At 37.1% G+C, this 26,474-nt stretch overlaps 2 protein-coding genes across 2 annotated transcripts; one reads left to right on the forward strand and one right to left on the reverse strand.

The window, feature by feature from the left end:
- Positions 1-305: 305 nt before the first annotated feature.
- LOC145768298 (beta-lactamase-like protein 1) lies at positions 306-11,833 on the reverse strand. Its single transcript, XM_082579776.1, has 10 exons — positions 11,622-11,833; positions 10,183-10,378; positions 9,146-9,328; positions 8,176-8,298; positions 6,389-6,504; positions 5,751-5,873; positions 4,610-4,776; positions 3,318-3,487; positions 2,460-2,656; positions 306-1,462 (listed from the first exon to the last, which is right to left on the reverse strand). The coding sequence occupies exons 1-10, from the start codon at positions 11,812-11,814 to the stop codon at positions 1,317-1,319; spliced, it is 1,614 nt and encodes a 537-aa protein (XP_082435902.1). The 5' UTR covers positions 11,815-11,833; the 3' UTR covers positions 306-1,316.
- Positions 11,834-20,273: 8,440 nt separating this feature from the next.
- On the forward strand, positions 20,274-26,132 carry LOC145768351 (annexin A7-like). Its single transcript, XM_082579829.1, has 7 exons — positions 20,274-20,446; positions 20,980-21,074; positions 21,394-21,528; positions 22,037-22,186; positions 22,926-23,096; positions 24,408-24,596; positions 25,265-26,132. Exons 1-7 carry the CDS (start codon positions 20,317-20,319, stop codon positions 25,382-25,384), a joined length of 990 nt encoding a protein of 329 aa, XP_082435955.1. The 5' UTR covers positions 20,274-20,316; the 3' UTR covers positions 25,385-26,132.
- The last annotated feature ends 342 nt before the right edge of the window (positions 26,133-26,474 follow it).

The raw sequence follows: 26,474 nt of genomic DNA on the forward strand, positions 1-26,474 counted from the left end.
TTCTATCGAGTGTTCTCTTTAGATTGGTAGAATTCGCAGCTGCTACTGTGTAGGCCAGTAGTTCTCAAACTGTGCGTCGCGACGCCCTGGTGCGTCGTTTCACTTTTTCAAGGGCGTCGCAGAATAGTTCCGTTTCTTGGCTGAACTCAGTTTAAGATCATAAAAATGAGGTTAACCCTTTGAGGACCGCTGGGACACATGTGTCCAATGCACTTAGCCGATTAGACCGCAATTAACTAAAAAATCTGCCACTGCTGATACCCTAACGTAGTATTGGATGTCTATCCTTCAAAAAAAAATTGGAAACTCTGAATCATTTTTCTTGGTGTTACTTCAGTTTGAAAACAGTGAAGAGTTGAGGTTACAAGTGCATTTTTTTCCCTTCAAATTTGCGAAGCATATTTATTTATATTTGTCCAAGCTCGAGTCGAAATTTGCAAAATACTTCCCAGAAAATTTTTCAAACTACGAATGGATTCGTGATCCTTTCGTAGTAGGAAATCCGGCAAATTTTTGGATTCAATGAATGACGATTATCCAGGTTTGGTGAAAGAAAGCACTGCGAATTATTATCCCATTTGCTACGTCGTATTTATGTGAAGCAAAATTTTCTGCCTTGGTGGTGATAAAACCAAGTATCGATCAAGAATAAACAGTGAAAGAGAAATGCGGGTGGCAATTTCAAAAATTCTTCCAAGATTTAATGAATTTTGTGAACACAAACAAACCCACACGTCACATTAAATAATGTGCATTGCTTTTTGTTGTTGTATCAACAAACAAAACTTTAATATTAAGTTTCTTCATTTACTTTTATTTGCTGGTGCGTCGCAAGTCCAGAAAACTTTTCCAGAGGCGTCGCAACAAAAAAAAGTTTGAGAACCACTGGTGTAGGCCTACTGCAATGTGCTGGCAGGTGTAAACGCTTCTACTGCGATGCCTTGACTCAACAAAGCGATCACGTTTTTTTTCAACTGTTGCCTAACGAATCCAAGACATGAGGCCTGCTTGCGATTGGGAATTCATTTTATTTCAAAAATAGCTTGTAGGTTGTAAATCGACAACCACCGTTGCGTTAGTACAGTATTATATATGGCCAAAGTAAAGTCGTTCATTATTAATACAAAATACAGTACACCAATTGATATAAAAAGAGCAATATCACCATCCAGACAGCAAATCAGTCGTTTTTTTACATTGATTCAACGTCTGCAGACCTTGAATCTATGTAAAAAAAACACTGATTTGCTGTCTGGGTAACTGGATAGTCTGAGAGAGAAAAAAATATTGCAAGAATGTCGGTGTTCCGATGAGAATCACTGTATTCGTTTAAAACCAAACAAGTTTAGCGCTGGCATGTCAAACTGATTGTATTTTCCATTCGTGATGTTCCTGAAATGGAGAAGAGCTTCATTTTGCACTTCAAGGCTGCTCTGTCCGATGATGCAAGGAAAGCCGCCCCCTAGACAATGCAACAGAAGCGTAATATTAACATAAAATACTTTACTACAAAGCACACTAAAATTAGTTTTACTACATGATGAAAAAAAGTGGCGATGATGTAAGTCACAAAAAAGTAATAGCAAAGTTGAGCAGAGCTCTCCAAAACCTTTACTATTGAGTGCCGTTTAGCGAGAGAATAATCAAACAGTGATTATTTCTTTAACTGCCAGCAAATGCATCAAGTAACAAGCTTTTCCTGCTATCCAGGTGTTTAACATTCTTTGCATGTATACATGAACCACCAGTAGCAGTGAGTTTTAAGAAAGATTTTTTATAATTTAAGGTGAAAAGTTTTTGCATGCCACGAGACCACTAAGTGACTCAAAAACAAAACAAATGAAAATTTGCCTGCATTTAAAATCACAGTCTATTTTTGGAAATTCACTGGCATGTAAACGATTTAGGTGCAAAATATTTATACAACAAAGCAGTTAATAAAGTAAACTGATACGTTATATGTATGAATACAGGGGCATTGACAGGAGGTTTAGAGGGTACTTTGGACCGTATCCATTCCAAGAGGCTTGGAAACTTGAAGAAACCACCTCGTATTCATTAGATATGGTGCATTTTTCTTAGAAGAGTACTGTATGAATTTGGGGCCGGAGAGTCTCATGGTACCGGGCTCAAATTATGCTTTTAACGACCCTGAAGTATAGGCGCGCATATAAGCACGCACAGGGCCGTTGAGAGGATAGTTTGGGCACGGTACCAATGAGATCTTCGGGCCCTCAAATTAAGACACTTCTAAGAAAAGCGTAATGCATCTAACAAATGCGAGGTGGGTTTGTCAAGTTGGCGGGCCCCTGGAAAAGGTTACGGGCCCCTACAATTATCTTCGGCCGGCTCCAAAAATATCTTTTGGACTCTGCTGTTCACCACCTAAGCATACATATACAAGCATATCATTTATATACTGTATAAGTGTATATGCATGTACTCTATGAACGTCTTACCAAGGAATGTTAACTTCACGATCCCTTCTGACACATAGCTCAGCCCCACAGTCGCATAAGGAGAATCAGGTATGTCGGGATTAGTCATTGACAACGTATTTTCCCTCGCCGTCACATTCCAAGACTGGATATTGTCAATTTCGTAAAGTCCGATATATTTTGACGGTTGTTTAACTGCTTCTACAGGGTATGCTTTTCTGGAAAAATAATAGGCTAGCATATTTATGGAAGGATAAAATCATAAACGAAAATGGACAATCTAGAATGCAAGTCAACATGGAAATTCTACAAGCAATTACAACAAGAGCATTAATATATTTCGGCCATATAATTTGCAATAATTCTATTCAAAGACAACTAGGCTACTAAAAAGAAAAATGAATGGAAAAAGAAATAAGACCAGACCACCAAGAATTCGGACTAATGATAATAAAGACTGGTCAAGACTTGATTACAAAACTGCAATAGAAACGTGTCACAACAGAGAAACTTGGCGCTTCATTGCCTCCAACCTTCGACGAGAGGAAGAAACTTAATGATGATATTTATAAAATTGGAATTTATTTAGCATAATGTTTTACATTTCTGCTAATTGTTGTTTACTCTCACTAGCATTTTTGTCATCACAAAATAACAAGCAACCCAACACTTCTTTGCAAACAAATTATTAAAAATATGTTTTTGTGATCAAAATTGTTGCAATTAGTCGAGATGATCTATACAACAGGTTTCTTTAATGCATGAGTGAACTGTTCAAATCCACCTATTCTGCATTTATATTTATTATTAAGGAAAATAAGTGATCCTTCAAGCATTGAGAAATCTCCACAGTGCACAACGTATTTGAATGCATCTCACCTTCTCATGGCGTCTACAAAGACTGGTATCAGTTGACTGAGCACAGATGTTGCAATGGGCCTGTCTGGAGGTCGTTGTCCACTCATCAGAACCGTAAACGACAAATCTAAATCGGGAACCATTGCTATTGTAGATGAGTACCCGTCCAAATCGCCGTCTTTTCTTTTTACCTGTCAATTGTTTTACGTTTTATTTATTGTTGGAAAGTTGGACTATTACCACAAAGACTAAGCTATAGAAAGACTAAGCTACAAAGAAAACTTAAGCTACCTTTAATCAGCTACAGCTTAAATAACTCCCACGATATTCTTAGTAAAGACTTTGTTAGGTTATAGGCTACAGAACTATGTTCTGATGATGATAACGGATAAGGGATCAAAAATGGTTTATAGTTATTAATCAGGTATGGTTCATAGTTATTAAAAAAAGAAAAAAAAATGCATGTTGTGATTTTTTTCTTTAAAAGCAGTAGCTGCAGCATCAACAGTTTTTTCGTTGTTGCAGTCATCTTAATAACTTAGACTTTGTTACAATAGTTACTACCATTTTTTTGTACTTTTACGAGACATTTTATTTTTTGCGAACCTTTACTATAATTTTACAGTGGTAACGGTGCAAGTTTTGAGGTAGTGATGTAAGATAACCTATTAGTGCTGCAATTGACTTCTAACCAACAACTATAAAGTGGAGATAGAAAAACGTTTTTGTGAATATATTCAGTCGCCATCTCCGCCTGAAGCAGAATACGCATCAACATGGGTCATCTGTGCTACGGTTTTGAGCTATAGCTCGCCCAGTGCCGCCAAATAGAGCTCTGTCCATGCCTGGATGATATCATGCCATCGTCTTGGTGGTCTGCTTCGTTTTCTTTTTCCCTTGACTTTACTTTCCATGCAGCTGACTCCGTATTTTGATCTTTTAGGATGGCCGAAAAGTTTTAAAACTTTTGGTTTTATTGTTGCTGCAATTGGGTGTAGCTTCGTTATAGTCAATGGGTCTTCTGTTTTTATATGGTCAAATAGCCTTTTGTTGGTCATGCTTCTTATGATGTGGTTTTGGAAAGTAGTGAGTTTTTTCATTCCTTAGGACGTCCAAGTTACACATTTGTGATTGGTAAAACGTAAGTGTTGAAAATTTTTGATTTTAGTTTGATTGGGAGGATGATACTGGAGGTTGAAATCTTTTTATTCTTTTAAAATGCTGCCCAGCCTAAACCGATTCGGTTTTGTAACCTACTGTAAAAGTGTGAATGTCTTATGAATGTTCAAAAGCAAATTGAACTGGATAATCACCAAGTAAGAATGTTGCAAGTTGATTTCCCAAGGTGTTCCCGTGCCTGCAGAGAGGTATCCGTATCCACAGTGAGCAACCGGTCTCAACATTTCTTCCAGTGTTTCATGTTTTAAAATTGTGCTGTTTGATGTTCCCATAAGGCTCATTGTAAGAGCGGCCAAGTCTCCTACGCATATAAGATAATACGTAACTTAATGTGAACATTAGTGACGTGGGTAGAAAGACAACTTTAGGGGGCAACAAATGTTAGGGAGGGGGAGAAAACGCCATTGAACATGAATTAAAATGATATTAAAACCTTGTAATGGTATTAAAATGTACTTTTATGGGGGGAAATGAAATTTGGGGGTGCAACTATTCCCCCCACCAAGCCTCCCGTGGCTACGTGCATAGTGAACATACATCGTTTACTTATACTGGTAACTCCAAAATTTCCCAGGCTATTGATAACAAACAGAAGAAAGAATAAATGCAAATTAGAGAAACCCGTCTGCTGAGTGCCAGACAAACCCTACGTACCCCTGTTAGGGGTCGATGCATTTTAACGCCGTAAGAGATGGCATAATGCTGCCACCAATACATAGCCTATAGAAGGTCTAGACACTTTCCTTTAAGGCTTAATTAATCGATGTTAGTTAGTTTTTTGAAGTCAAAAATATATTTTGTTTATACTTTATGACTTATGCGAGCCGATTTCTAATTCATGTATCTTTTTACACACGAAAATAGAGACACTTATAATAACTAAAGTACGGATAACCTTGTATCAATTTAAAACCAGCAGAACATTTCAAAAGAGTAGCTACAGCAGAGCCCAAGTTGGCTTGAAAAAAATATTATTAGCCTTGCAAAATAGCAAGGCAAAATAAAACAAATATAGTTACTATTTAACTAGAAACCTTTTAGGTTTTTCTTTATAAAGATTTTACTTTTTGGCACATGTTTTATTATTTGTTTTAATCATTTCTCCTTTAACAATTTTTATAAAAATTGGTGCTCTCCAAATCTTACCGTCAAATGACGTCATATACAATGCTGGTTTTTCACATGAGACTTTGAAAAAGAAGCACGGCAAGAGCTTCACTGCGTTTACTTGCACAATGTCAAAAGTGTTACCAAGCATTACACAAATACACTCACTTGCACTGGAGTAATAGTTTCCCGCTGGGCGGAACCAATTAAGATCAACCAAAGGGGCTTCCACACCACTCGTGTAGTAGCCTCGGGCCATCCGAGATATAACTTGATTATTTATTTCAAATCCTGCAATGTTCAAATCGTGATCATTTTGCAAACATACTGATTTTCAATTTTGAATTTGAGGTAGTTTATAATAAATCCTATCTGTTACGGTGGGATGGTGCAACGGATTGGCTTTCCAATTATGCAAACCTGGTTCGACTCCCGGCTTATGCTGGTTGTTGAAAACAACGCTCACCTCTACCCAGGGTTTAATAAATTGGGTGGGCATAATTTCTGCAGGAAAGGCTGCCAAGAAAAAGGAACTACTCTCTTTAGTGCCGAAGGCTTAGTACAATGAGAACCTTATCTTCTCACACCCGACACTTGAATTAAGTATGGGACCACCTTTACCTTTTTATATCCTGTTGCACACTACTGAAAATTTTGTGCAATGTAAAAAGTCTTTGGCATGAACCGGCAGAACATAGAATCTATGTTTACCCATTTGGAGGCGAAATGATATCAGTGGTAGTCATTCCAGATCAGTCACTTTCATTTAAATCTGATTATTGCAACAATTAGTAAATAATGCTTACCAGTGTTGTTTAATTTCAATTGTTGTACAATGTTTGTTTCTGCCCAATTTTCAAAATTGCCATCCTCCGTAAAGTTGCGTTCTAAGATGTGGCCGAGCAAGGCGTATGCGAGGTTACTGTGAACAACAAATGCCTGAAAAACTCTGTGGATCACACAAGGCACTGAATGCAAACAAAATGCTGTACTGAAGCCAGAAAAACATTTTTAGAATGACAAAAAATCTATTTGTAGGGAGTAGAGTAAACATTTAAATGGCCAAAGAAAAAGTATCAAAAAAGTTTGTATATGAGTTAAAACGTTATTTTTTGGCAGGAGAAATAACGTTTGAAGGAAATTCCTGCCCTTGTCAGGCCTCTTGTTGCCCAGTCATGGTTTGTTTGAAATGCTGCTGCACATTTTTACTACTGAGCACATAAAGCATGACATGCATCACGCCTGAGTCTGTTTTGTTAAATGCAAATGAATTATGAAATCAAGTGTTGAGTAATGCCCGCTTGGGTTATGCTCTATAGTCTATAGTGTTGAGTAATGCCCGTTGGTCTGTCCTATAGCGTTAGACACGTAAGAAGTGAAAATGTAGAAACAATTTAGAAAAATACAACAAATATTATTATCAACACTACAGTAGGCTACAAGAAGAGTGCTTACTGCTCAGTGCCAAGCAAAATGTTATGCAGACCAAATTAAACCAATTAATATATTGTTAAGCTACTATACCCTCCAAAAAATCTTAATAGTCTGTTTCACCTTTGGTTGGATTTTGAAAAAGTTATTCAAACGCAATAATTGAAAGGTGGTCCCATAATCAGTACATGAGCTTCGGAGAATGAAAAGATAAGGTTCTTATCACAATAAGCCTTCGGCACTACGGAAAGTATGGTGGTCTGTTCCTTTCTCTCGGCCGCCTTTTCTTCAGCAACTACTCCCACCCAATTTATTGTACCCTAGATAGAGGTAGGCTAAGCGGTGTATATCAACCACCAGCATAAGCCGAGTATTGAACCTGGTTCGCATTATTGGCAAACCCACGCTTTATCGGCTACGCCATTTCACCTCAAAGGGAATGAATATTTTTGTTTTTATTAATCTTATGTTCGATTTAAAAACCTTCTGAAGATCCCATTACGCGTGAAACAGACTCAAGGTTTTCGAAGAGTAGTAGAAAGCAGCTGTATGTTTTTAGAAACAAAAATATAGAATTTGTCAAGGCATAGTGCATTTTTATTGCTTTGTGAAGTCCACGAATGGAAGCTTACCTGCAGAGATGTACGTATACGCAGCAAATTCTACGCCGCAAGTATGCGGCGTAGACTTTTTGTTTGCGCTAACGCTTGCGGCCACATTTTTTTTTTGGATAGTTTGCGCTTGAGGCTACGCCGTAAAGTTTTCGCGGTTTTTTAGCGCATAGCGTCAACGCATACTTTTTCATGTATTTTTTTTCTCTACAACACGCCAATACTTTTCAGCGCTGCAGTTGAAAGAATGTTTTCAATGGGCAAAGACATATTGGAACTAAAACACAGCAAAATGTCAGATGAACACTTTCAGATGCTTGTGTTTCTTCGTGGAAATTCAAAATAAAACTTGTTTGTTTCGAGTGGTTTATACCGTGTGAATGTTTGGCATTTAGCAAACAAAATTAGTTTACGCTAGTGTATGCGCTGACGTTGACGCCGCCAACTTTTTTTACAAGTTGCGTTGACGCATACGGCGTATGTTTTTTCAAACGTTTGCGTTTACGCTGACGGCGTCAATATTTTTTGTATGCGCGTACATCACTGCTTACCTGTAATAGCAAGTAGAACGAGGCTCAATCACGAGAACTTCTTTGCTAATTATTTGTAGCATTTCTTCCAGAGTTCCGTCATATCGAAAGTAATCTCTTTTTAACAAGTCGTAAGGGAGTAATCTTTAAGAAAAATGTGACAAAGTTATTTAATGCACCTCTATCACAATCAGTTCAACAGTATCAGTTTATGGTGTAACCAGTGGAACTGATCTCTATGGTACTGGCATTCCAGCAAACATAACTTCCTATTGAACTTTAGAAAAATCTAAAAGTTATTCTAAACAAAACATTTCAAAACCTTCTAAGTTCGATCAAGGCTCAGTTAATTTTGAAACATTGAGCAAAAAGATATTTTCAAATTTTGAGACAATTAGGCTCGACTCAAATCGTTTGTCACGATTTTGTGTCGAATCAAATTTCTCTTGAAAAAACTTTACTGTGTTTCAACCAATAAATCTTTGTATAGGCTAGTAGCCTATAATCACGACGTTTTCCAAAACCAACCTCACCTCAATGCAGTGCAGACGTGGAAACGCTGAAGCATGTTTTCAGTAGGCTAGCGAGGCTAAAAATTACGAACGTCAAACGAAAAAATGTTGACGCTATTCTGCACTGAACTGGTATTCAAAAATTTGTTAATATCATAGCCACAATTGTGTTGTCTCTCACGCAAAAGCAGTAAGAATAAGTCGGAATAATATACACAGAAACTGCATCATAAAGATGCTATCTCGTCGTCGTTCGTATGAATTAGGGATTCATGTCGCCTACCTCCATGTGGTGAATCCTCGTAACTGAAAACTTTTTCGGGCTAATGACGACAACCAGAAGCAGAAACTGCAAAAACTGCAGGTCACAGACAAAGATTCCATCTCTTCCATACAAAAGCGTTTTAAGCATTTATCTAACCATGAGGTCGGTTCACTCCTGTTCAATTGCTAGTTTAACTCCAATAGAAATGACTTACGATGGTAAACCAGATGTTTGACTGGCAATGTCGCGTAAAGTTAGCTCGGTAGTTGCTCCGAAAGGGTTGCCGATGATGAAGTTTGGAGCAAACTTGGTCACTGGATCGTTTAATTTGACAAGACCTGATTCCCACAGTTTAAATAGAAATATCGTTGGAAAAACTTTGGAAATGCTTGCGATTCTGTGATGTTAAAACACGGTTTAAAAATTCAAAAATATTAGTCTATGTGTCATGACTGCGCTAGTTTAACAGTCTTTGCAACCGACAGTTTGGTTTATAGAAATAGAATCTGCCCCTATTTGAGCTCCAGCTTGCCACAGCTGGGTTTAACGTCCTTTATTGTTCCATTTGAACTCTTACCCGTATGAAATTTGAGCTTTACTTGTTTAGTTTACAAACAAAATCCTCTGACTTCCTAAATAGACTTTAATTTATCTTTTTTTTTCAAGCGGCTTTAATCGAGCATGCAACACAAAACATTATAGTGTTTTGGCATCACAAGATTATGGAGCCGCTTCAGTAGTCCGCAATTTTATAAGAAACGAGCCTGGAAGTGCAAGAGCTTGTGTCTTCGACTCCATAAACCTGTGAGACAGTCCATGATAGACGATCGCATCTGGTGACGCCAAAAGTTAAAGCAAGGCAATTGGAAAATCTTTTGTTATTTGCATACTTAATTTCAGTTGAAGGTCGTTCAGAATTTTTGTTTTCGTGACTAGAGCTTGCTGTTTTGTATCAGAAAGCTTAATTACTGAGTCCAAGAGTATAGTCGCACACCAGACAGCAAAATCTGTCATTTTTGCACATGTTTGACGTAGATGACGAGTTTGTCCAATCAGTTATAAATCTACGACGGTTAAGCAATGTCAATTACGTCAGAAATGAATCAAAACGTTGCAACTTGTAATACACCAGATTACAAACTGAATAAACTGAATAAGACCCTAAAAGTAAATGCAATTGAAACTTAAGAAATTAGAGCTAATCGGAAACTAAAAGTTAAATATACTTCTTACTACTTTTAACATGCTTACCTGTAAATAGTGTTTCCATTTGGTTTTGTTGTGTTCGTTCTACTCAACTGTCCGAAATTTCCTTCCCAAATAATTTTGTCTTTATACACGACATTTGCTGAAATTGCTGGTCTGGCCACTGGGTCGACAAAACCACTGATATAGCTTGCAATAGACGACAGTGCCGGAGAAATGTAAGTGTCAAAATCGTGTTCACCTACGAACAGCAATAAAGCTTGTAACTGATTGCAACAATCATGCCTACCAGTGCCAACTTGTTTTGGAATGAGCGCCTATACTACTCTAGACTGTTCAAGCACCACAAATCTCCTATCAATTTCAAGTTGTTCTTTTTAAAAATGACAATCGCTTACATACATTGTTTATTATAACGTTTTATTGATCTAGATTCTAGATAGTACATGCAGAATTATCGAAACTGTAGTCCAAGCTTCCTAGCCTGCTACTGTAGGACTAAGCCACCATACTACACCATCGTCTATAACAGGGGTGCCCAAACTACGAGTTCTGGCGCAATGGTGGCCGCGTGCGAAGATCACGTATCTTGCACTCGAGTAACGACTTTTGTGTACTTGGCTCTTGATTCTAACAAGTCAAAACATTTCATAGATGAAAGACAACCTTCGTCTCTTTCAAGTATCTTGCCTTGCCAAAACACGGCCACGTGCTCAGGAGCGGTGTCGAAGCGGCGTTCTTTTCAACGTCGAGCAGGCGTTCTCGGCCACGCAGCCGACAATATTATTATCCTATACCAGGGGTGTTCAAATATCGGCCCGCGGTCCAGTTTTTATTAGCCCGGGGCAAATTTTGAAAATATAATTGAATGTGACCCGCACAAGAAGCTTGAGCTTAACTTTGTTGCTCTTCTCAGTTTCAACACTAGATGGAGCCAGCTATGGAAACAGTGCTTCGCAACTGTCATCGCTATTGAACAAAATTGGGCAAAGAAAAACTTTTACCGCGCGTTACCAGAAATGGCAGGACCCAAGAAACAAAAATTGACAAGTGAGTGTAGAAAATTACAAACACGGTGGGAAAATGATTACATGTGGAAAAACACGTTAACTACAAAGCCTATTTTTAATGGGAATGTGGTCTGTTTGAGCAAAGTAATGGTCCGATTTAGACTAAGTGATGAAAATTGCACAGAAAAATCAAGTTAGATTCGGGACCAGTGAAAAATGGTCTGATTAAGCGGGTAATCCGATTAAACGTGGGAAAGTTAAGCGGGATTGATTGTATAACTGAAAACGTTTTCTGACTGCCTTACCTACAATATACAGTCTTAAAGCTAGGGCCAAATTTTAAGGACAAAAATGAGTGAAAATTGTAATGCGGCCCGACAAGACTCACAAATTGCAAAATGCGGCCCTGGCTAAAAAACTTTGGGCACCTCTGGTCTATAACGTAAAAACAAACTAAAAGAGGTTTCTACTTACTTAGAGTTTGTGGTTTAGGCTGGAAAGGGCATGAATTGTTGTTAGTCGACTGACTAGATTTGAATTCCGTAGAGTTATCATTTTTTTCTTGATTCACTTTGCTAACTTTCGACTGAGATACTCGCACAGAAAGCAGCCCTAAAATAGTTACAGACGCAACCAACAAAGCGATCACCGCCAAAGATTTGTTCATTGGCTTAGTCTCTGTAATACCAAATAATAACTGCAAAACAAATGCATTTTGTTACCGAGTAAAGAGTTTCATAGCTTATGCACCAAGTTTTCAGATTATCTTAAGTAGCCTACCAAGCAGTGTTTTAGCCTTGTGGTAAAGCTGGCTGATAGAGAGAAAAAATTTAATGTTAAGCTTTTTTGTCGTTAACTTTTGTAGCAATTCTAAAAACGTGAAAAGTACCACACTATGGGTAGTTGCAATGCTGTCGGACATAAAGGAGTGGGTTTCTAACACTCACATAATGACAAAAATTCCATTGTGTTGGATTGACAAACTTATCACATTTAATTGCACTGCTAACAGAAATATACCGTATGATGTACTTTCTAATTCCGAAGAACAACTCTTGATGAGTGTTTCAAATCGTGCAGAATTTTGCTGATTTTTCTATTTCTTGGACATACCGAACTGACAGGTTATGTCCTAGTAGGCTACTTATTGTAGCTGGCTTCATTTCACTTCTCATGCGCTGATGACAAACAAGAAATATAGTAATTTCAACAGTTAATGCACTTGCGGACTCACACGGACCCAATGGATTCACCGCTGACAGTTTGGCAACACTGGTTTAACTAGTTTATATAAAAACATAAAAAACCACACCACGTCCTAACCATTATTTACATTTTTATTGATTCTGATTTTTTAGCTATTTGCAGTACAATGTAACTGAAACTACAGACTTGTTCCTGCAAACTCACCCTAATTTATAGTTTACTTCATAGTATGACCTAGTTTATTCGTCAGTCCGTAACGTGACTGATATCTAGCATGCATTTCTTTCAACGTATTTATTTACATTGAGGTTTTGCGTCACATGCTTTGGAGTAATTATTAACCACGTGCCAATGCAATGTGCAGACACATGACTGGATTTCCGTTTTTCGTCTTTGAAGGCAACAGTAGACTACTAGCCAAGAAAATCGCCACTAAATTTAGCATACAAAAAAGTTCTATAAATTTACGTCGATTAAACCTTTTTTGCATATTTATTTACTTGAATGTTTAGTGACGAGATTTCGGTTCTTTGTTTTTCTTCAAAAATTAGTAGGCCAAATTTTTCTAAAATTTCATTGTGATTTTATCAGTCAAAAATCCAGTGACTCTTAAAATCCCATGACAATTATCGATGAAATATTACTAGTTATTCTTCAATGAAAGTGACAACACTTTCAATTCTCTTCTTGCAAGAACCTTAATTTATTTGGAAAGATTCTACACGTTGTTCGTTTATCGGATGGAAACACGAAAATGAAAACAGAATCGATTTCACTGCATCAAAAATGTTAAACATATTTTCCATCTTAGACAAAAAGCTCTCCCCCGCAAACAAAATCAAGTTCACACCCAGTGTGGACAGAGTTACAGATGGGTATGACCAACCACATTGTATTCTGGTGAATGTGTTACTTAAAAGAAAGTGGAATTGAAAATTCTTTGGTACGATTATTTTAAACGTGATACAAAGACTTCCGTTGCAACGGCGACTTTTAACTCCATTACCTCTCAACCAGGGCTGTGGAGTCGGAGTCGCTGGGATTTTGGCGTGACCGGAGTCGGAGTCGTTAAAAAATGGCCGACTCGGACTCCGGTTTGATAAAAAACGATAAACGATAAACTCTTTGTTTGCAAGACAATCTTTTCAAAATATGTTCCTTATTCTCTGTATTGCGCTCCGAACCTTTACCAAAAAATAGAAATGTTGGTTCTTGTCAGTTTTGTTAAAGTCGCCGTTTCAACTTTGATTACAAGGACAAAATTTCAGAAAAATCTGGCAACACAGAATCTGGAGTTGGAGTTGGCTTGTTATAAACCGAAGAGTCAAAGTCGTATATTTTTTGCCCGACTCCACAGCCTTGCTTTCAAAATGTCCGTCCGGCGTCCGCAGTCCAGGCACGACAATTACAGCGTCACTTGGTGAATAAAACAATGGTAGGCTACTGCAATAATAATTCTTTAAATATGAAAACCTTAAATCAACTACCAAACTGAGGACGGATAACAGACCCTTTTTACTACTTTGAAGTTTTTGCACGGTTAGTCTATATATACTGAGCATGCGAAACTCCCCCAATTGAAATTCCAAAGAGATATTTGCAGTCCATGAATACAAATTACCACAATCAGATATTCCTAAATGAGTTTTATGCGGGACGAAAACAAGAAGTGTTTTTACGTTTATCTTAGGCCACATACCGTTACTGTTGCACAAAAGTTATAGACAAAAGTAAAAGATTTTTTTTCAGTTTTAGGAAAAAAATAACTGTAAGTCAAGATAAAGTTGATTAATAATTTATGAGTTTTTTTGGATGAGATGAATTTAAAGCGTTAAGTTAAATTATTAATTCTTAGAAGTACTTTTCAAATTTTTAAAGACCTACCATAAAAATTGCAACCAAATCTTAGGTTTTCTAGTTAAAGTGCTTCTTAAATAAAAAACACACATATTTTTAAATGTTACATAAACAGAAAATAAGTAAATAATACAGATAAACACTGATACAATGTATGAGATACAAACAGTGAAGCATGACGTGCGTAGCCTACTTGCAGTTTATTAACTTGATATGTGACTAAAAGCATTGTTTAACAGATACACATGCTTTCATGTGAACGAAATAATAGAATTAGGGTTATTTAAACAGGTAAATCAGTTCTTTCCAGACTTTATCAGAGAATTTTTGTAAAGATTTTTGAATAATACAAATGGCTTGTTTCTTTTTGATCGTTCTACGTATTGCACCCCAGAGCTCAGTTCCTCTGTGTGTTAGTTGATTACGTGCTACAGATATAGTGACTTGAGGAAAAAATAAACCATTTTATTTACTTGCCGAGTTATTTTTAAATAAACCAGTTTATTTACATGCCATTATTATTATTGAAGAGTTTATGCATAAATTCAGCAATTTCAAGTTTGCATATATCTTCTCGTTGTAAAATATTTAAAGATTTATACAATAAATACTATTAATACTACAAAAAGTGCTCAATGCCAAGCAAAAAGCTAAGCAGAGCGAATTAAATCAAGTATAGCCTAGTTATTAGTCTCTTACAAACCCTTGACAGCCTGTTTCACCCTAAAAGGAGGACCATCAGAAGGTCCTTATTCAAATAGAATATATTTGATTATTTGATATAGATTCTATTTGAATAAGTTCCTGAAATAATGGTTCCATATTACATACGGCTATATGCGCATGTCATTAATGCGTCAATCATCAATGCTGCAACCTGACCGATGTAGTGATTAAAAGCTGCCATTACCAAGATTATCTATGCATATTTTTTAAACGACAGTATTTTAAGGTGAACGCTGGCCAACAACAGAAGTGCATAACAATGAATTGCCGGCTTCCGCTTTGTGTAACTTATCGTACCTGAGGGAAGTAAGCCACGATGCTAGCCTGTCAGCAATTTAATCAACTCGAGACAGCGAAGGATAGATAGCGTTACAAAGCCTCATACAGAACAGACTAAGTAATCCTAAGCGCAAGGCAGTGATGAGTGTTGGTTAATATTTCGTCATGATGTTCGCAAATATTGACAATTCAATCCGTAGAAACGAATATTACATGGGCGAGGTTCCCAATTTGTATGTGTAGGGGACATAGAAGACGTTTTGAAGTTGGTATGGTTCTTGTTATTGTCAGTAGTAAGGTAGCGAAAAGCAGTTTAATCACAGCACGGTAACTTGTAGCCCATTCGGTTAAGCACAAACTGCCTGAAGCAGCTACAGTAAATTACAAGCTTTGTTTCAAAGCAAGTTTTTGTCGGCTAATCATCACATTTTTGTGCAAACTTGAATGAAAGCAAATACAGAATCATGAAGAAACGACCGGTTTGAAAATGTGGCTGTCCCAGCCATGACTATCAGGTTACGAACTCTTGTTTGAACAATCTTACTGGCATTCTTTAATGGTATTCACTTATTTCAGTCAGAATTCAAGTTCTTACAGCAAGCATTATGTACACTTTGTACAGACGTATGATAACTACAACTGCTTGTAGCAAAGTGAATGGACCGTGAAGTAGAATTCACTTTAGGTAGGCTAGCTGGCTAGGGCAAGGTTAGATGAGTTGCTCCAGTGGGTTGTGTAATGTGTATGCCGGGCGTTGCACTTCCAGTCAGAAAGAAAAACCTTTTTTTTGCATAAATTGACGTTGACGCTACGTAAAAAAAGGTAACGTTTGATAACGCGCCTCACCGAAAGAATGAACCAAAGACAGGTATGAATAGAGAAGAGTATTGAGAATTGTAGAGGTTTTGTTTCATTTTGACAATGTATTTACAAGTCGCTCTGTACTAACAAGGTTTGTTGGTGAGTTGTAGTCAATAGAATAGACATTTAGACAGCTTGTCATACTTAGCTTGCTTGTCTTTTTGACATAGCGCATAAGAGTGTTTTTCATAAGGTTACGTTGTAGCAACATTTCCTTTTTTCTTCTCTCATGCACTGCAGATGTAGCAACGCCAGTTGTGTGTTGCTATTGTGGTAACATTTATTTAGGTTATTTAAGTGTAAGTTTAAGTATGAGAATGGTTTGTTTATAAATTGAATTAAGATGAAGGCTGTCTAACTGCCTGATGAAATTTCTATTTATCTAATTTAGCTAGTTTGGCTATCTGACTCCATTATCTAATTTCCACACAATTGTTATTCGAATTATAATTTTAAGTTATCAGAAGGTGCTCATATAATATTGTAGGTCTCTAACACAAATTGAATTTAAACATTACAGAATAGTGAAATTGCAGAACAGTAAAACATTATCACGAATTATTACATTTTAAGTAAACAAACAATTTAATGTTTTCTAAGAGCTGAACTAGTCTAACTGAGCTGGTTTGATGTGAGCTAGTCCGATTTGATAGAGCTCTTTGTCTAATTGAGCTGGTTTGATGTGATAGAGCTCTTTGTCTAATTGAGCTGGTTTGATGTGTTAGAGCTCTTTGTCTAATTGAGCTGGTTTGATGTGTTAGAGCTCTCGTCAAAGGACGAACAAACCATTTTATTTTGTGTTCCCTTTTTCTTATTTACTTCGGGAGCAGTTTAAATGGAAAATTACAATTCTTTAGGAAATTACGCATGATTTGAAATGGTTCATTTAGTTAAAGAAAGGGAATTTATATGATGAAATAATGGATCGTTACAGAGGCCCCCCCAAATTTGGGCTAAATTGGAACCATGGGTACCAAGTTTAGCTCAAATTTAAGGAGTTAAAACGTTAACACAATTATAACAGACATAGTGTGAAATAGGTATGTTTAGTGTTTATGATAATAATGTGGTGTTGTGTTTGTGATATCGTGTCGCAAAGTGATTCTGCGTGATTCCACCGCCTTCCGCAAAGGAATGTCTGAGTTTGTGCTGTATAAGAAGAGTCCACCGCATAAAAGAATTGGTTGTTTTGTTTGTGAGCGCCGTTGCAAACCGTAGCAGGCATTCATTGTTTGTCTGACTTTTTCTGTTGAAAAGCAGGCCATGCCGATTGACTTGATACAAATGTAGCCTTGTCTTGCTTTTTGCTTGCTAGAGATCATCGCAGTTGGAGATCATTGACGTAGTCGTAGCATTTAATTGTTGGCATTTGGCTTTTTGTATTCTTTGAGAGGCGCTAGAGAGTCGAGTGCAGGTGGCTCTGGAGCAATTTTTTTGTTTCAGGCGGCAGTACGCATAATCACGTCCTTCTGTTGTTCATGAATATGATGCAAGATTTCTGAAAAAGGCAAAGCAAATTGATTACAAGTTCAACTTTGAAATATTTAGCGACTTGGTTTATAAGTCGACCTGTACAAAATGTAAAGATACGATTTGAAATACGGAAAAAAAAAATTAATACGTAACAAAAGAACATACGCTTCGATAGATCTAAATATCATTCACAAAATCGTAAATGTTCATAAGTTTGAACAGTCGTTTAGCAACTGCAAACAAAACACAGAAATAAAAAAAGATACAGTAGGCTACATGATTCAAAACCATGCGGTTGTTTCATACAGTATGTAAACTAATGTTTCGTGGGCATATGCATGCTTGCCCAACATAGGTTAAATAGGTTAGTAACATGCCATGCCAACCGTTAGATATGTGCATTTGCATGCCACACGCTCAGTTGCAGACTTGCAGTCATACTCAACCATACACAATAAACAAAAACGCTTAGCAGACAACCTATAAAGAGAGAAAGGTTGAAATAGACAACCACTGTATCTGCATTGGAAAAGATGCAGACAGTGGAGAAAAAGACAACGATTTTGTATTAATGCAATATTTGCATTTTTCTTGCGATGAAGCTATATAACCTACAGTGTATAGGCAAGAGCTTTTGAAAAGCAGGTTGGCCAGCTTGTAGCCTACAAGAGACTTGAAAAAGAATTGCCAATTGGCTGAGATGCATCTCTTTCCGAAGTAGGCGTACTTGAGATGGCTATACTGGAAGACGCTGTGCTGTCCTGCAAAGAACTACATAGGATGATTAAACAGTCACATGTATTTAGAACAAACAAAAATGACCTACATTGCTGCTCTGCAGACTGCAAAATAAACAAATGGACGAATGCTGGAGTGGACAATCCTTAAGACCATTCGTCTTAGCACAACAGCTTGGCGCTGTTAAAAATACACAAACACTACAGTAAAAAGTTACGTAATTACAATATTAAAATACAACGTAAACGCAAGGTTTTGCAGCTTTTAATCACATGAGCTGCCCGTCGACTGTTCGGCGGATGACGTCACTGATTGATGAGGTTGTTGTTTAGCTACATTTCTGGGGTTCGAAGGTCCATCACTGTCGTTCACAGCGTGTGACATCATTGGTGGCGATAATAGCACTGTTGACGAAAAAACGTTATACAGTAACATAACTAAAACATCGAAAACTGTTCATGCAACGTGAACACTGAACACTAAGATTTGCAGTCAACCCTATGGGTTGTCGGGAAGATTTTCCGCGATATGCTACAAAACGGTTATCCAACGTTGATCAGCCATATTGCGATACAAAATTACAAATGGAAGAAATTATATAGTTTCAGTTGAGTCGATGCGAGTGAGCTGGTTTGATGTGATAGAGCTCTCGTCAAAGGGCGAACAAACCCATTTATTTTCTGTTCCCTTTTTTCTATTTACTTCGGGAGCAGTTTACATGGAAAATTACAGAAACTTTAGTAAAAGGCAGGAAAACTTATACGATGAAATAATGGATCGCTACACTATGAAGGCTACACTTTATCAAAAGAAAATTGAATTCTTTGTCTTGTTTTGTAATGTATCGGTTGCTATTTTTATGCTCTTGGGAGAGCGATATTCAGTTATTTAATTAAAAAAAATCAATATAGTAAAAGACGAGTTTGAAGAATGGAATAAATGCCAAAGATATTACTTGCCAAAGATATTACTTTAATTAACGCATTGCAGGACGAGACCAAAACATTATGGAAGGCAAAAAGCCGCTGTTGTTTAATTCCGCGTGGTTTTATAAAACTACCTCACCAAAATATATCGAAACAGCTATCTATTTAGCTTATGAACGCATAAATTGTAACTGCAGACAGGGTCGCTGTGAGCCTGTGACATAATTAATAGAAACCCTGCACTTTAATTTGGCTCAGTCCTTTATGCAGTAGGCTAAAGACCTTTGTAGAAAACTATTACGGTATTTAGTTGGAAAGACTAATTCCGGTTACTTAAAAGTATTTTCTCCGCCATGTTGATTTCTTAAATGTTAATGGGAAAGCTAATGTCACTTTTATTTACAAGCGATCGTTTAATGCTGTGGCTGAAATAAGCAAGCGTTCCTGTTCCATAATGGAGTGAATCCAAGCTTTAAATGATTTTTCAACTGAACATGAGGTTTAAGAAGCTGTGGCCATAGTTTTTACAGCTTTTTACCGTAACTCAGGGGTGTCCAAAGTCCGGTCCGCGATACATTTTTGTATGGCCCGCGCCTGTTGTTTCACAAGGTGTTATTTTTGGTCCGCAGACAGTCGGACGCGCAGAAATGATACCAATGCAATCTGCATTAAAAAAATTAAGACAGTATTTTTTCACTGACAAAAGAAAAAAAATACGAACGTTTTGTAAAGTTGAGCGTTGAGCATGTACGGCTCAACATATTTGTGTGAGCAGACATTCTCTCGGTTACGAACTAAAATACGAACTACTTAATGGCTAACAATTTTTTTAAGTTTTTTGGACGTTTTAATCTATAATGGAAAAAATTTCTATATTTTTGCAACTTGTAATTTTTCTGAATGATACAATTTTCCTGTTTTGACGGGAAACTTTTGCCCAAATAATTGTATGTTTTCTCCCAAACGACGTTTTTTGACAACAAAAGGAAGCAACTGACCCCCTTCCTGCCCCTCTGGCACGTACACTTGTGGATTAACATTATTTTATACCCACAGCTTTTAAAAGATTTTGTCTAATTAAGACTCAACTAAATTGTATCAAAATGTCCAAAGAACTCGCCAAGTTGATGGTTGAGCTGTCCTTCGATGCTTGTCAAGGAACTGTTACCCCAAGTAGTGGCTTCAACGCTGAAAAAGACTCAGAAGCTCTAAGAAAGGCCATGAAAGGACTAGGTGAGTAGGTAAACCGCAAGTTCATTGGCCTAACTAAGGGTTTACCCCGGTGAGAGGTTTGGTAGCTGAAACGAAACCTACTGACCATCGTTTACTGCTAAAATTAATAGCTTGGTGCTGTTAGTGACAAATCTAACCAACAAGGAGTACTTGTCATATTTAGTCTGTAGGGATATTGGCTTGCTATTGCCCTCCCCGGCAGTTCCGCCTTTTGAAGTCATCTTTTGCTAAGCTATGTTGTGTCGGTCGTGAGGAGCATGTAAATTGTTAAAGTAGACAAATCAATTTGTTATTTTAAAATCGAAAGTAATTTTATTGCTTTCAGTATGTTAGGGATAAATAATTAATTCTTGTTTTGTAACGACTTGTGTTTTGGTAGACCTGTTACCATTATCTTGAAGCAAAAGCTCTCTATAGCCCATCTATTGCAAGCGTTAGTTTTACTACCTCTAACGTATACACATTCCACGTTTATCTCAACGGTAAAAAATGAAGATTTATGTCATATTTTACATACAATTTGCCATCCGCAGGAACCAATGAAAAAGCGATAATAGAAGTTGCTGCAAAAAGAACCAACAAGGAACGCATCGAGATACGCACTCAGTACAAGCAAATGTTCGGACGGGTAAAATTATTGAACTCAAAATTTCTTGTCCTAAACTTCAATGTATTTTAATGGCATTTAATATTTTGGCCACAGAACTTGACAAATAAATTGGGTGGGCATAGTTGCTGAAGGAAAGGCGGCCGAGAGAAAGGAACTGGACACCCTACTCTCGTTAGTGCCGAAGGCTTAGTATAATGAGAACCTTATCATCTCATCTCCCGATGCTTGGATCAAGTATGGGACTCACCTTTACCTTTACTCATAGATGCATGTGGCAATAGTTAAATTGTCACCATACTATTATGAAAACGTTTATATAGTAAACTTTTGTTTTTAGGATTTGATGAGTGATTTAAAGTCGGAAATCGGGGGAAACTTCCGTGATCTCACTCTTGCCCTTTTTACTCCAGCAGCTATGTATGATGCCCAATCCTTGCACAACGCAATCAAAGGGGTTGGAACAACTGAATCTGTAAGGGTTTCCAAAGTGGTTGCTGGACCGTAAAGTATACACCTTCTTTTACCACAGTGCGGGCTATAACAGACATGAGTTATCAGAACGTATTCCATAAAGTTGCAACTTCCAACAAAGATGAAATTTAAAATTGTTTGCAAACTACTGCCTACCTTTCTCTTAAAACACGAAAATAAATTTTGTATTTTGTTAATTTTTTTGTTTTTCATTTCTTCTTGTTTACGTTGTTGGGTAAAAGTGTATTGTATACAAAGCGGAGTTTTATAAATCGAGCTTTACAACAAACCTGTTTTCGCATCCATTGTTTTGTTGGTCATTACTCTTGTTTTGTTGTTGTTTTGTTGGTCATTACTCTTGAAATGTGAAAAGATTGAAATTTTTCGCCTCGTATTAGTTTGTAAACTCCTTTCGTCTTAAGCTCAAGCAGATGCATAACTAACTGTGCTGTCTCTTAAAAAAGTTCTACTTATTTGCATAATTGTGATGTAAATGTACTGTTTTTCAGACCTTGGTAGAGATCTTAGCTTCCCGTTCAAACGAGCAAATAAAAGAAATCAAGGAAGTTTATAAAAAGGAATATCATCATGAACTGGAGAAAGATTTAATTGGAGATACAAGCGGAGACTTTCGAAAGCTTCTTGTGTCTCTAAACAACGTGAGAAACGGAATAATTGAAACTACTATTTGTTTGTTCATTAAATCAAGTTAATTTGATATCATTTTTTATTTGTTGACCCATAAAAATTTGCTTTCGTTTTTAACATTTTCAGTGTAGTTTGGGTAGGTTTAAATCTCAGACCCATGTGAGTCAAAAGCCAGCAAATTATTCCGCGCAGTATGATGATCATTGTATGTTAAATATCTTAATAATTATGCATCTTTGAGAACACTACGCAAACTATAACTTCAACGCTTTTTGTAGTACAGTGCTTACGCAGTTGGTGCATATTGAAGTTTTAACATACTGTAGGGTGTAGGGTATTGAAGCAAATTTCGGTATCCACCTTTGTATTTTAAACATTGTATTAAGAATATTGCTGAGCCATAGCTTCGTGCTCTTAATGGGTGTGTAACCGGTGTTTGTTTTGAATGGGCGGTGGAGATGATATTTTAGGCCCAGTACCAATGAAAGACTCGGGCCTACCAAACAACAACATACCTTTAATTTAAAGAAAATTAGAACTTCAAATTATGCTTTAAATTTGTTTTGTTATCAAGCTCGCTAGAAAGATCTTGGACCCTCAAAATGATTCCGGTCGTGGGTCCAAAAGTACCTTCTGGACCCAATTTCAATGTTAGCCTACTGCCTCAAAGCGTCTGTTAAATGCTCACTTTCGGATAGGCACTCTAATACGCTTTGACTCGATCAAAAAAACTCACGAAAAATTGTTTAGGCTTCCAGGGAGGAATCCAGAGAAGTTGACCAGGGGCGTGCCAAAGCTGATGCGGAGATTCTCTACAAAGCTGGGGAGAAGAAGACTGGAACAGACGAAGCTGCTTTCAATAAGATTTTCTGCAGCCGCAGCTTTCCTCAACTCAGAGCCACATTTAGAGCATACCAAGGGGTACCTAGAAAGTGTTTCATTGTAGCAACGTGTTGTAAAGTATTTTTTCATCATAGAACTGAAATTTTTCAATAATTCAACCAAACGTTTTGTTTCAAAAATGAAACACACTTCCTGCTTCACGTATATTCAAAATGCTAAAAAGGAAGTGTTCGCTCAACGAAAATACTGTGTGCTTTTGTTTACTTTAAACTTTAAGATAACCATATGCTACATCGTCAGCTGAGTTTATTAATAATTTAACATAGATTTTTATCAGCAAAAGACCAAAAATCAATTTCTGATTTTTATGCATATGCCATGGTAACCAAACCTGCATTAAGATAGTGACTTAATACCTTGGCTTTGTACCACTAACCTGGTTCGATACCTGGTGAAACGATGTAGAAAACACCCCAACTTTTTTCTCAGTTGAAGACTCAAGAAAAGAACCTTGGCTTTGTACCACTAACCTGGTTCGATACCTGGTGAAACGATGTAGAAAACACCCCAACTTTACCCAAAACGCAATGATTTAGGTGGGCACAATTGCTAACGAAAAGTCAATTGAGAATAGAACTGGCCACCATTTTACCACCCCTCTCTCCTGTTGTTACAATAGATTAATTGCAACAAGAACCTTACCTTCTAATGCCTGACTTGAACAGTTGAACACCTTTACGAGACTGCTTAGACTTAGAAAATTTCTAAACGAATCTATTGTGTGGGTTGGGCTATTAACGTTGATGCGACGTTAACTTAAAATTTAACGTAAACATCAATAAATTTTATTGTTTACTTATTTTATGCGAAGCGTCACATGTTTTCGATTGCTTATGTTTTTCAAAACATTTTTTTTTCATGTGAGATTAAATGCTGTAACAGTTCTTCATCCTACCATATGCAAATTAAGTATAGAGATTGGTTACTAAAGGCATCTTTAATTATAATAAATAAAATCGCTAAGTTTGAAATCTATAGTAATTTTATGTTGCCTATACTTGCTTTTTATTCGTTCGGTTGTATCCTAAATGCAGGATCCCACCACAACTTCCGTCCTCAATAAAAAAGAGGAACGGGAACAGAAGTTGAGAGGCTAATTGTAGTGTGCGAAGGCGCATTGTTCCATTTTGACTTTCAAGTACTTCGTAATATCACAAAAGTGGTCCTGAACCATCTAGAGAATTTTTTTGGCGTTTCAACCCTAGTCTACCCGTACATTTTTTGTATACCACACTGGACGTTTATATTTCATGTTCTTCTGCAGACTTTGTTTTTATGTCAATGTAAAAGCTGTCGGATTTAATTCCATAACTTATTTTTTAAACACAGATAGCAAACAAGGATATAACCAAGTCGATCTCAAGCGAATTCTCTGGAGATATTGAAGACGGTTTGCAGGCCATCATTCAAATTGCCCGTTGCGCTCCTCTATATTTTGCTCAACGACTTCAGCAATCTATGAAAGGAGCTGGAACTAAAGATTCAGCTTTGATTCGACTTGTTGTTACCAGATCCGAGGTATGAGCTATAAACGATGTTGACACCTTACGTCATAATTGAAGACGTTTAAACTAAGCCATGATGGTAAGCATATCTACAAGTAGGCTACTGTTTTTAAAATGGCCATGCACAGATTAGATGCTAAGAATGCAAATCCTCCTGGGCAAGCTAAACGTAAAAACTGTTCCCAGTTTTGCTTCTTTGATGACCTCCAGCTAACTGGCTGGTTTGGGTTTCTCTAACTCAAACCATCAGTCTTTGCTCAGCAAATCGTTGAGCAGAACAATGCATTCACATAAAATATACGCCATACGTATTGTTATAGGCAGATAACTTGTTTTATCTGCTATGTAAGATAGCTCAGCTGGTCAAGCTTTCGACTTTATAAACAAGAAAACGACAAAATCAAACGACGCTGGTTCGACCCTCGAGGTGTGCGTTTGAGCAACGCATTTCCAGGACAGCTTTCCATTTAGCCGCACCTAATCGAAAGAATTCACAGACAATCCCACTTGAACAATCGGAAACTTCACTCTACCAATTTCGGTGACCGGGCCTGCTTCAGTGGTTCCAGCTTCTGCAAGTATGCGAAACAAGAAGCTTTGTCAGTCTGAGTATAAAAAATTCTCACAGTCAACAAAAAATGTGCATCAGATATTTTTTAAGTTCTTCATCTTTTTTCACAGGTGGACATGGTGCAAATAAAAGAAGTTTTTCCAAAGTTGTTCAAGTCCTCTTTGGAGAAATGGATTGAAGGAGACACCAGCGGCGATTACAAGAAGCTTTTGGTTGCGTTGATTAAGTAATTAATTGAAGTTGTTCAACAACCCTGGAGTTGCCATGTTTGTCAACAATAGGATCATCGTTTATCGAAGTACAATAATTTGCAAATGGTCGGAAATAGAATTGAAATAATCTGCTGTAGCCTATTCACTGACGCTCATTGATAAATTAGGCTGCACAATAATTTTACCAAGCTAAGTATCACAAGCATGTAAACCAGTGACATTTTTAGAAAAAAAGTAGGACAAATGTTTTTATATTTGACATAAAAATTGTGTTAAAAAATATAGCTACTGAATACAGCCAAGCATTTTATGAAACGTTATTCAACATGTAATACAATGTCGTTAAAATGCGGGAATAGTATTAAAAACCCATTTTTTGGTGGGGGTAAGATAAATGTTAAAGAGGCGATTGCCCATCCAAGCCCCCTCCCCCGTGGCTACATCCCTGATGTAAGCAAAACTTGTTTTGTCCACTGCACAATTGTGATTAGGCTGCCACTGGAATGAGCAAAGAAAGCTACCGCTAAATGTTAATGAGAACTTTCAGTTAGTAGGTTGCAAACCACAGGGCAGAAGGGTGCTTTTAGTTAGTAACATTGGTGTAATTTGTAAAACTTTATATTTGAAAAATTATTTTGTAAAAGTACAATGTTTTGTTATTGTAACCAGACGAATTAATCATGTGTCGTGTTATTTGTATCTGCGTTTCAAACCGTGCTTTAATGTAAATCTGTTTTAAAGAAAATAAAAATATGCATGACTCAAATTATAATAATCAGTATGTATTGTTAGTTAGGTTTTGTGCTACAACGTCTGCAGTTTTGGAGATGAGATTCGTCAAAGCCTTTGATGCTGCAACCTTCCGTCTTTCCCATGACTTCTCAACACAGGCTACTGTGCGTTTTTTTCTTTTTGAACGTTACGTTCAACATCGCTCTGTTAGCTCAGTGGTTAAGTGCCCGACCCAAGATCAAGTGGCGCTGGTTCAGCTCTCGAGGTGTGCGCTTGAGCAGGGCATTTCAGGACTGCTCCCCATTCAGTGTCACTTAGCAGATATAATAGCTTACACACAGACAACAACACTTCAACAATTATGGAAAATTTACTT

Source organism: Aplidium turbinatum, chromosome 4 (genome assembly GCF_918807975.1).
Source record: "Aplidium turbinatum chromosome 4, kaAplTurb1.1, whole genome shotgun sequence".
Classification (NCBI taxonomy): Eukaryota; Metazoa; Chordata; class Ascidiacea; order Aplousobranchia; family Polyclinidae; genus Aplidium; species Aplidium turbinatum.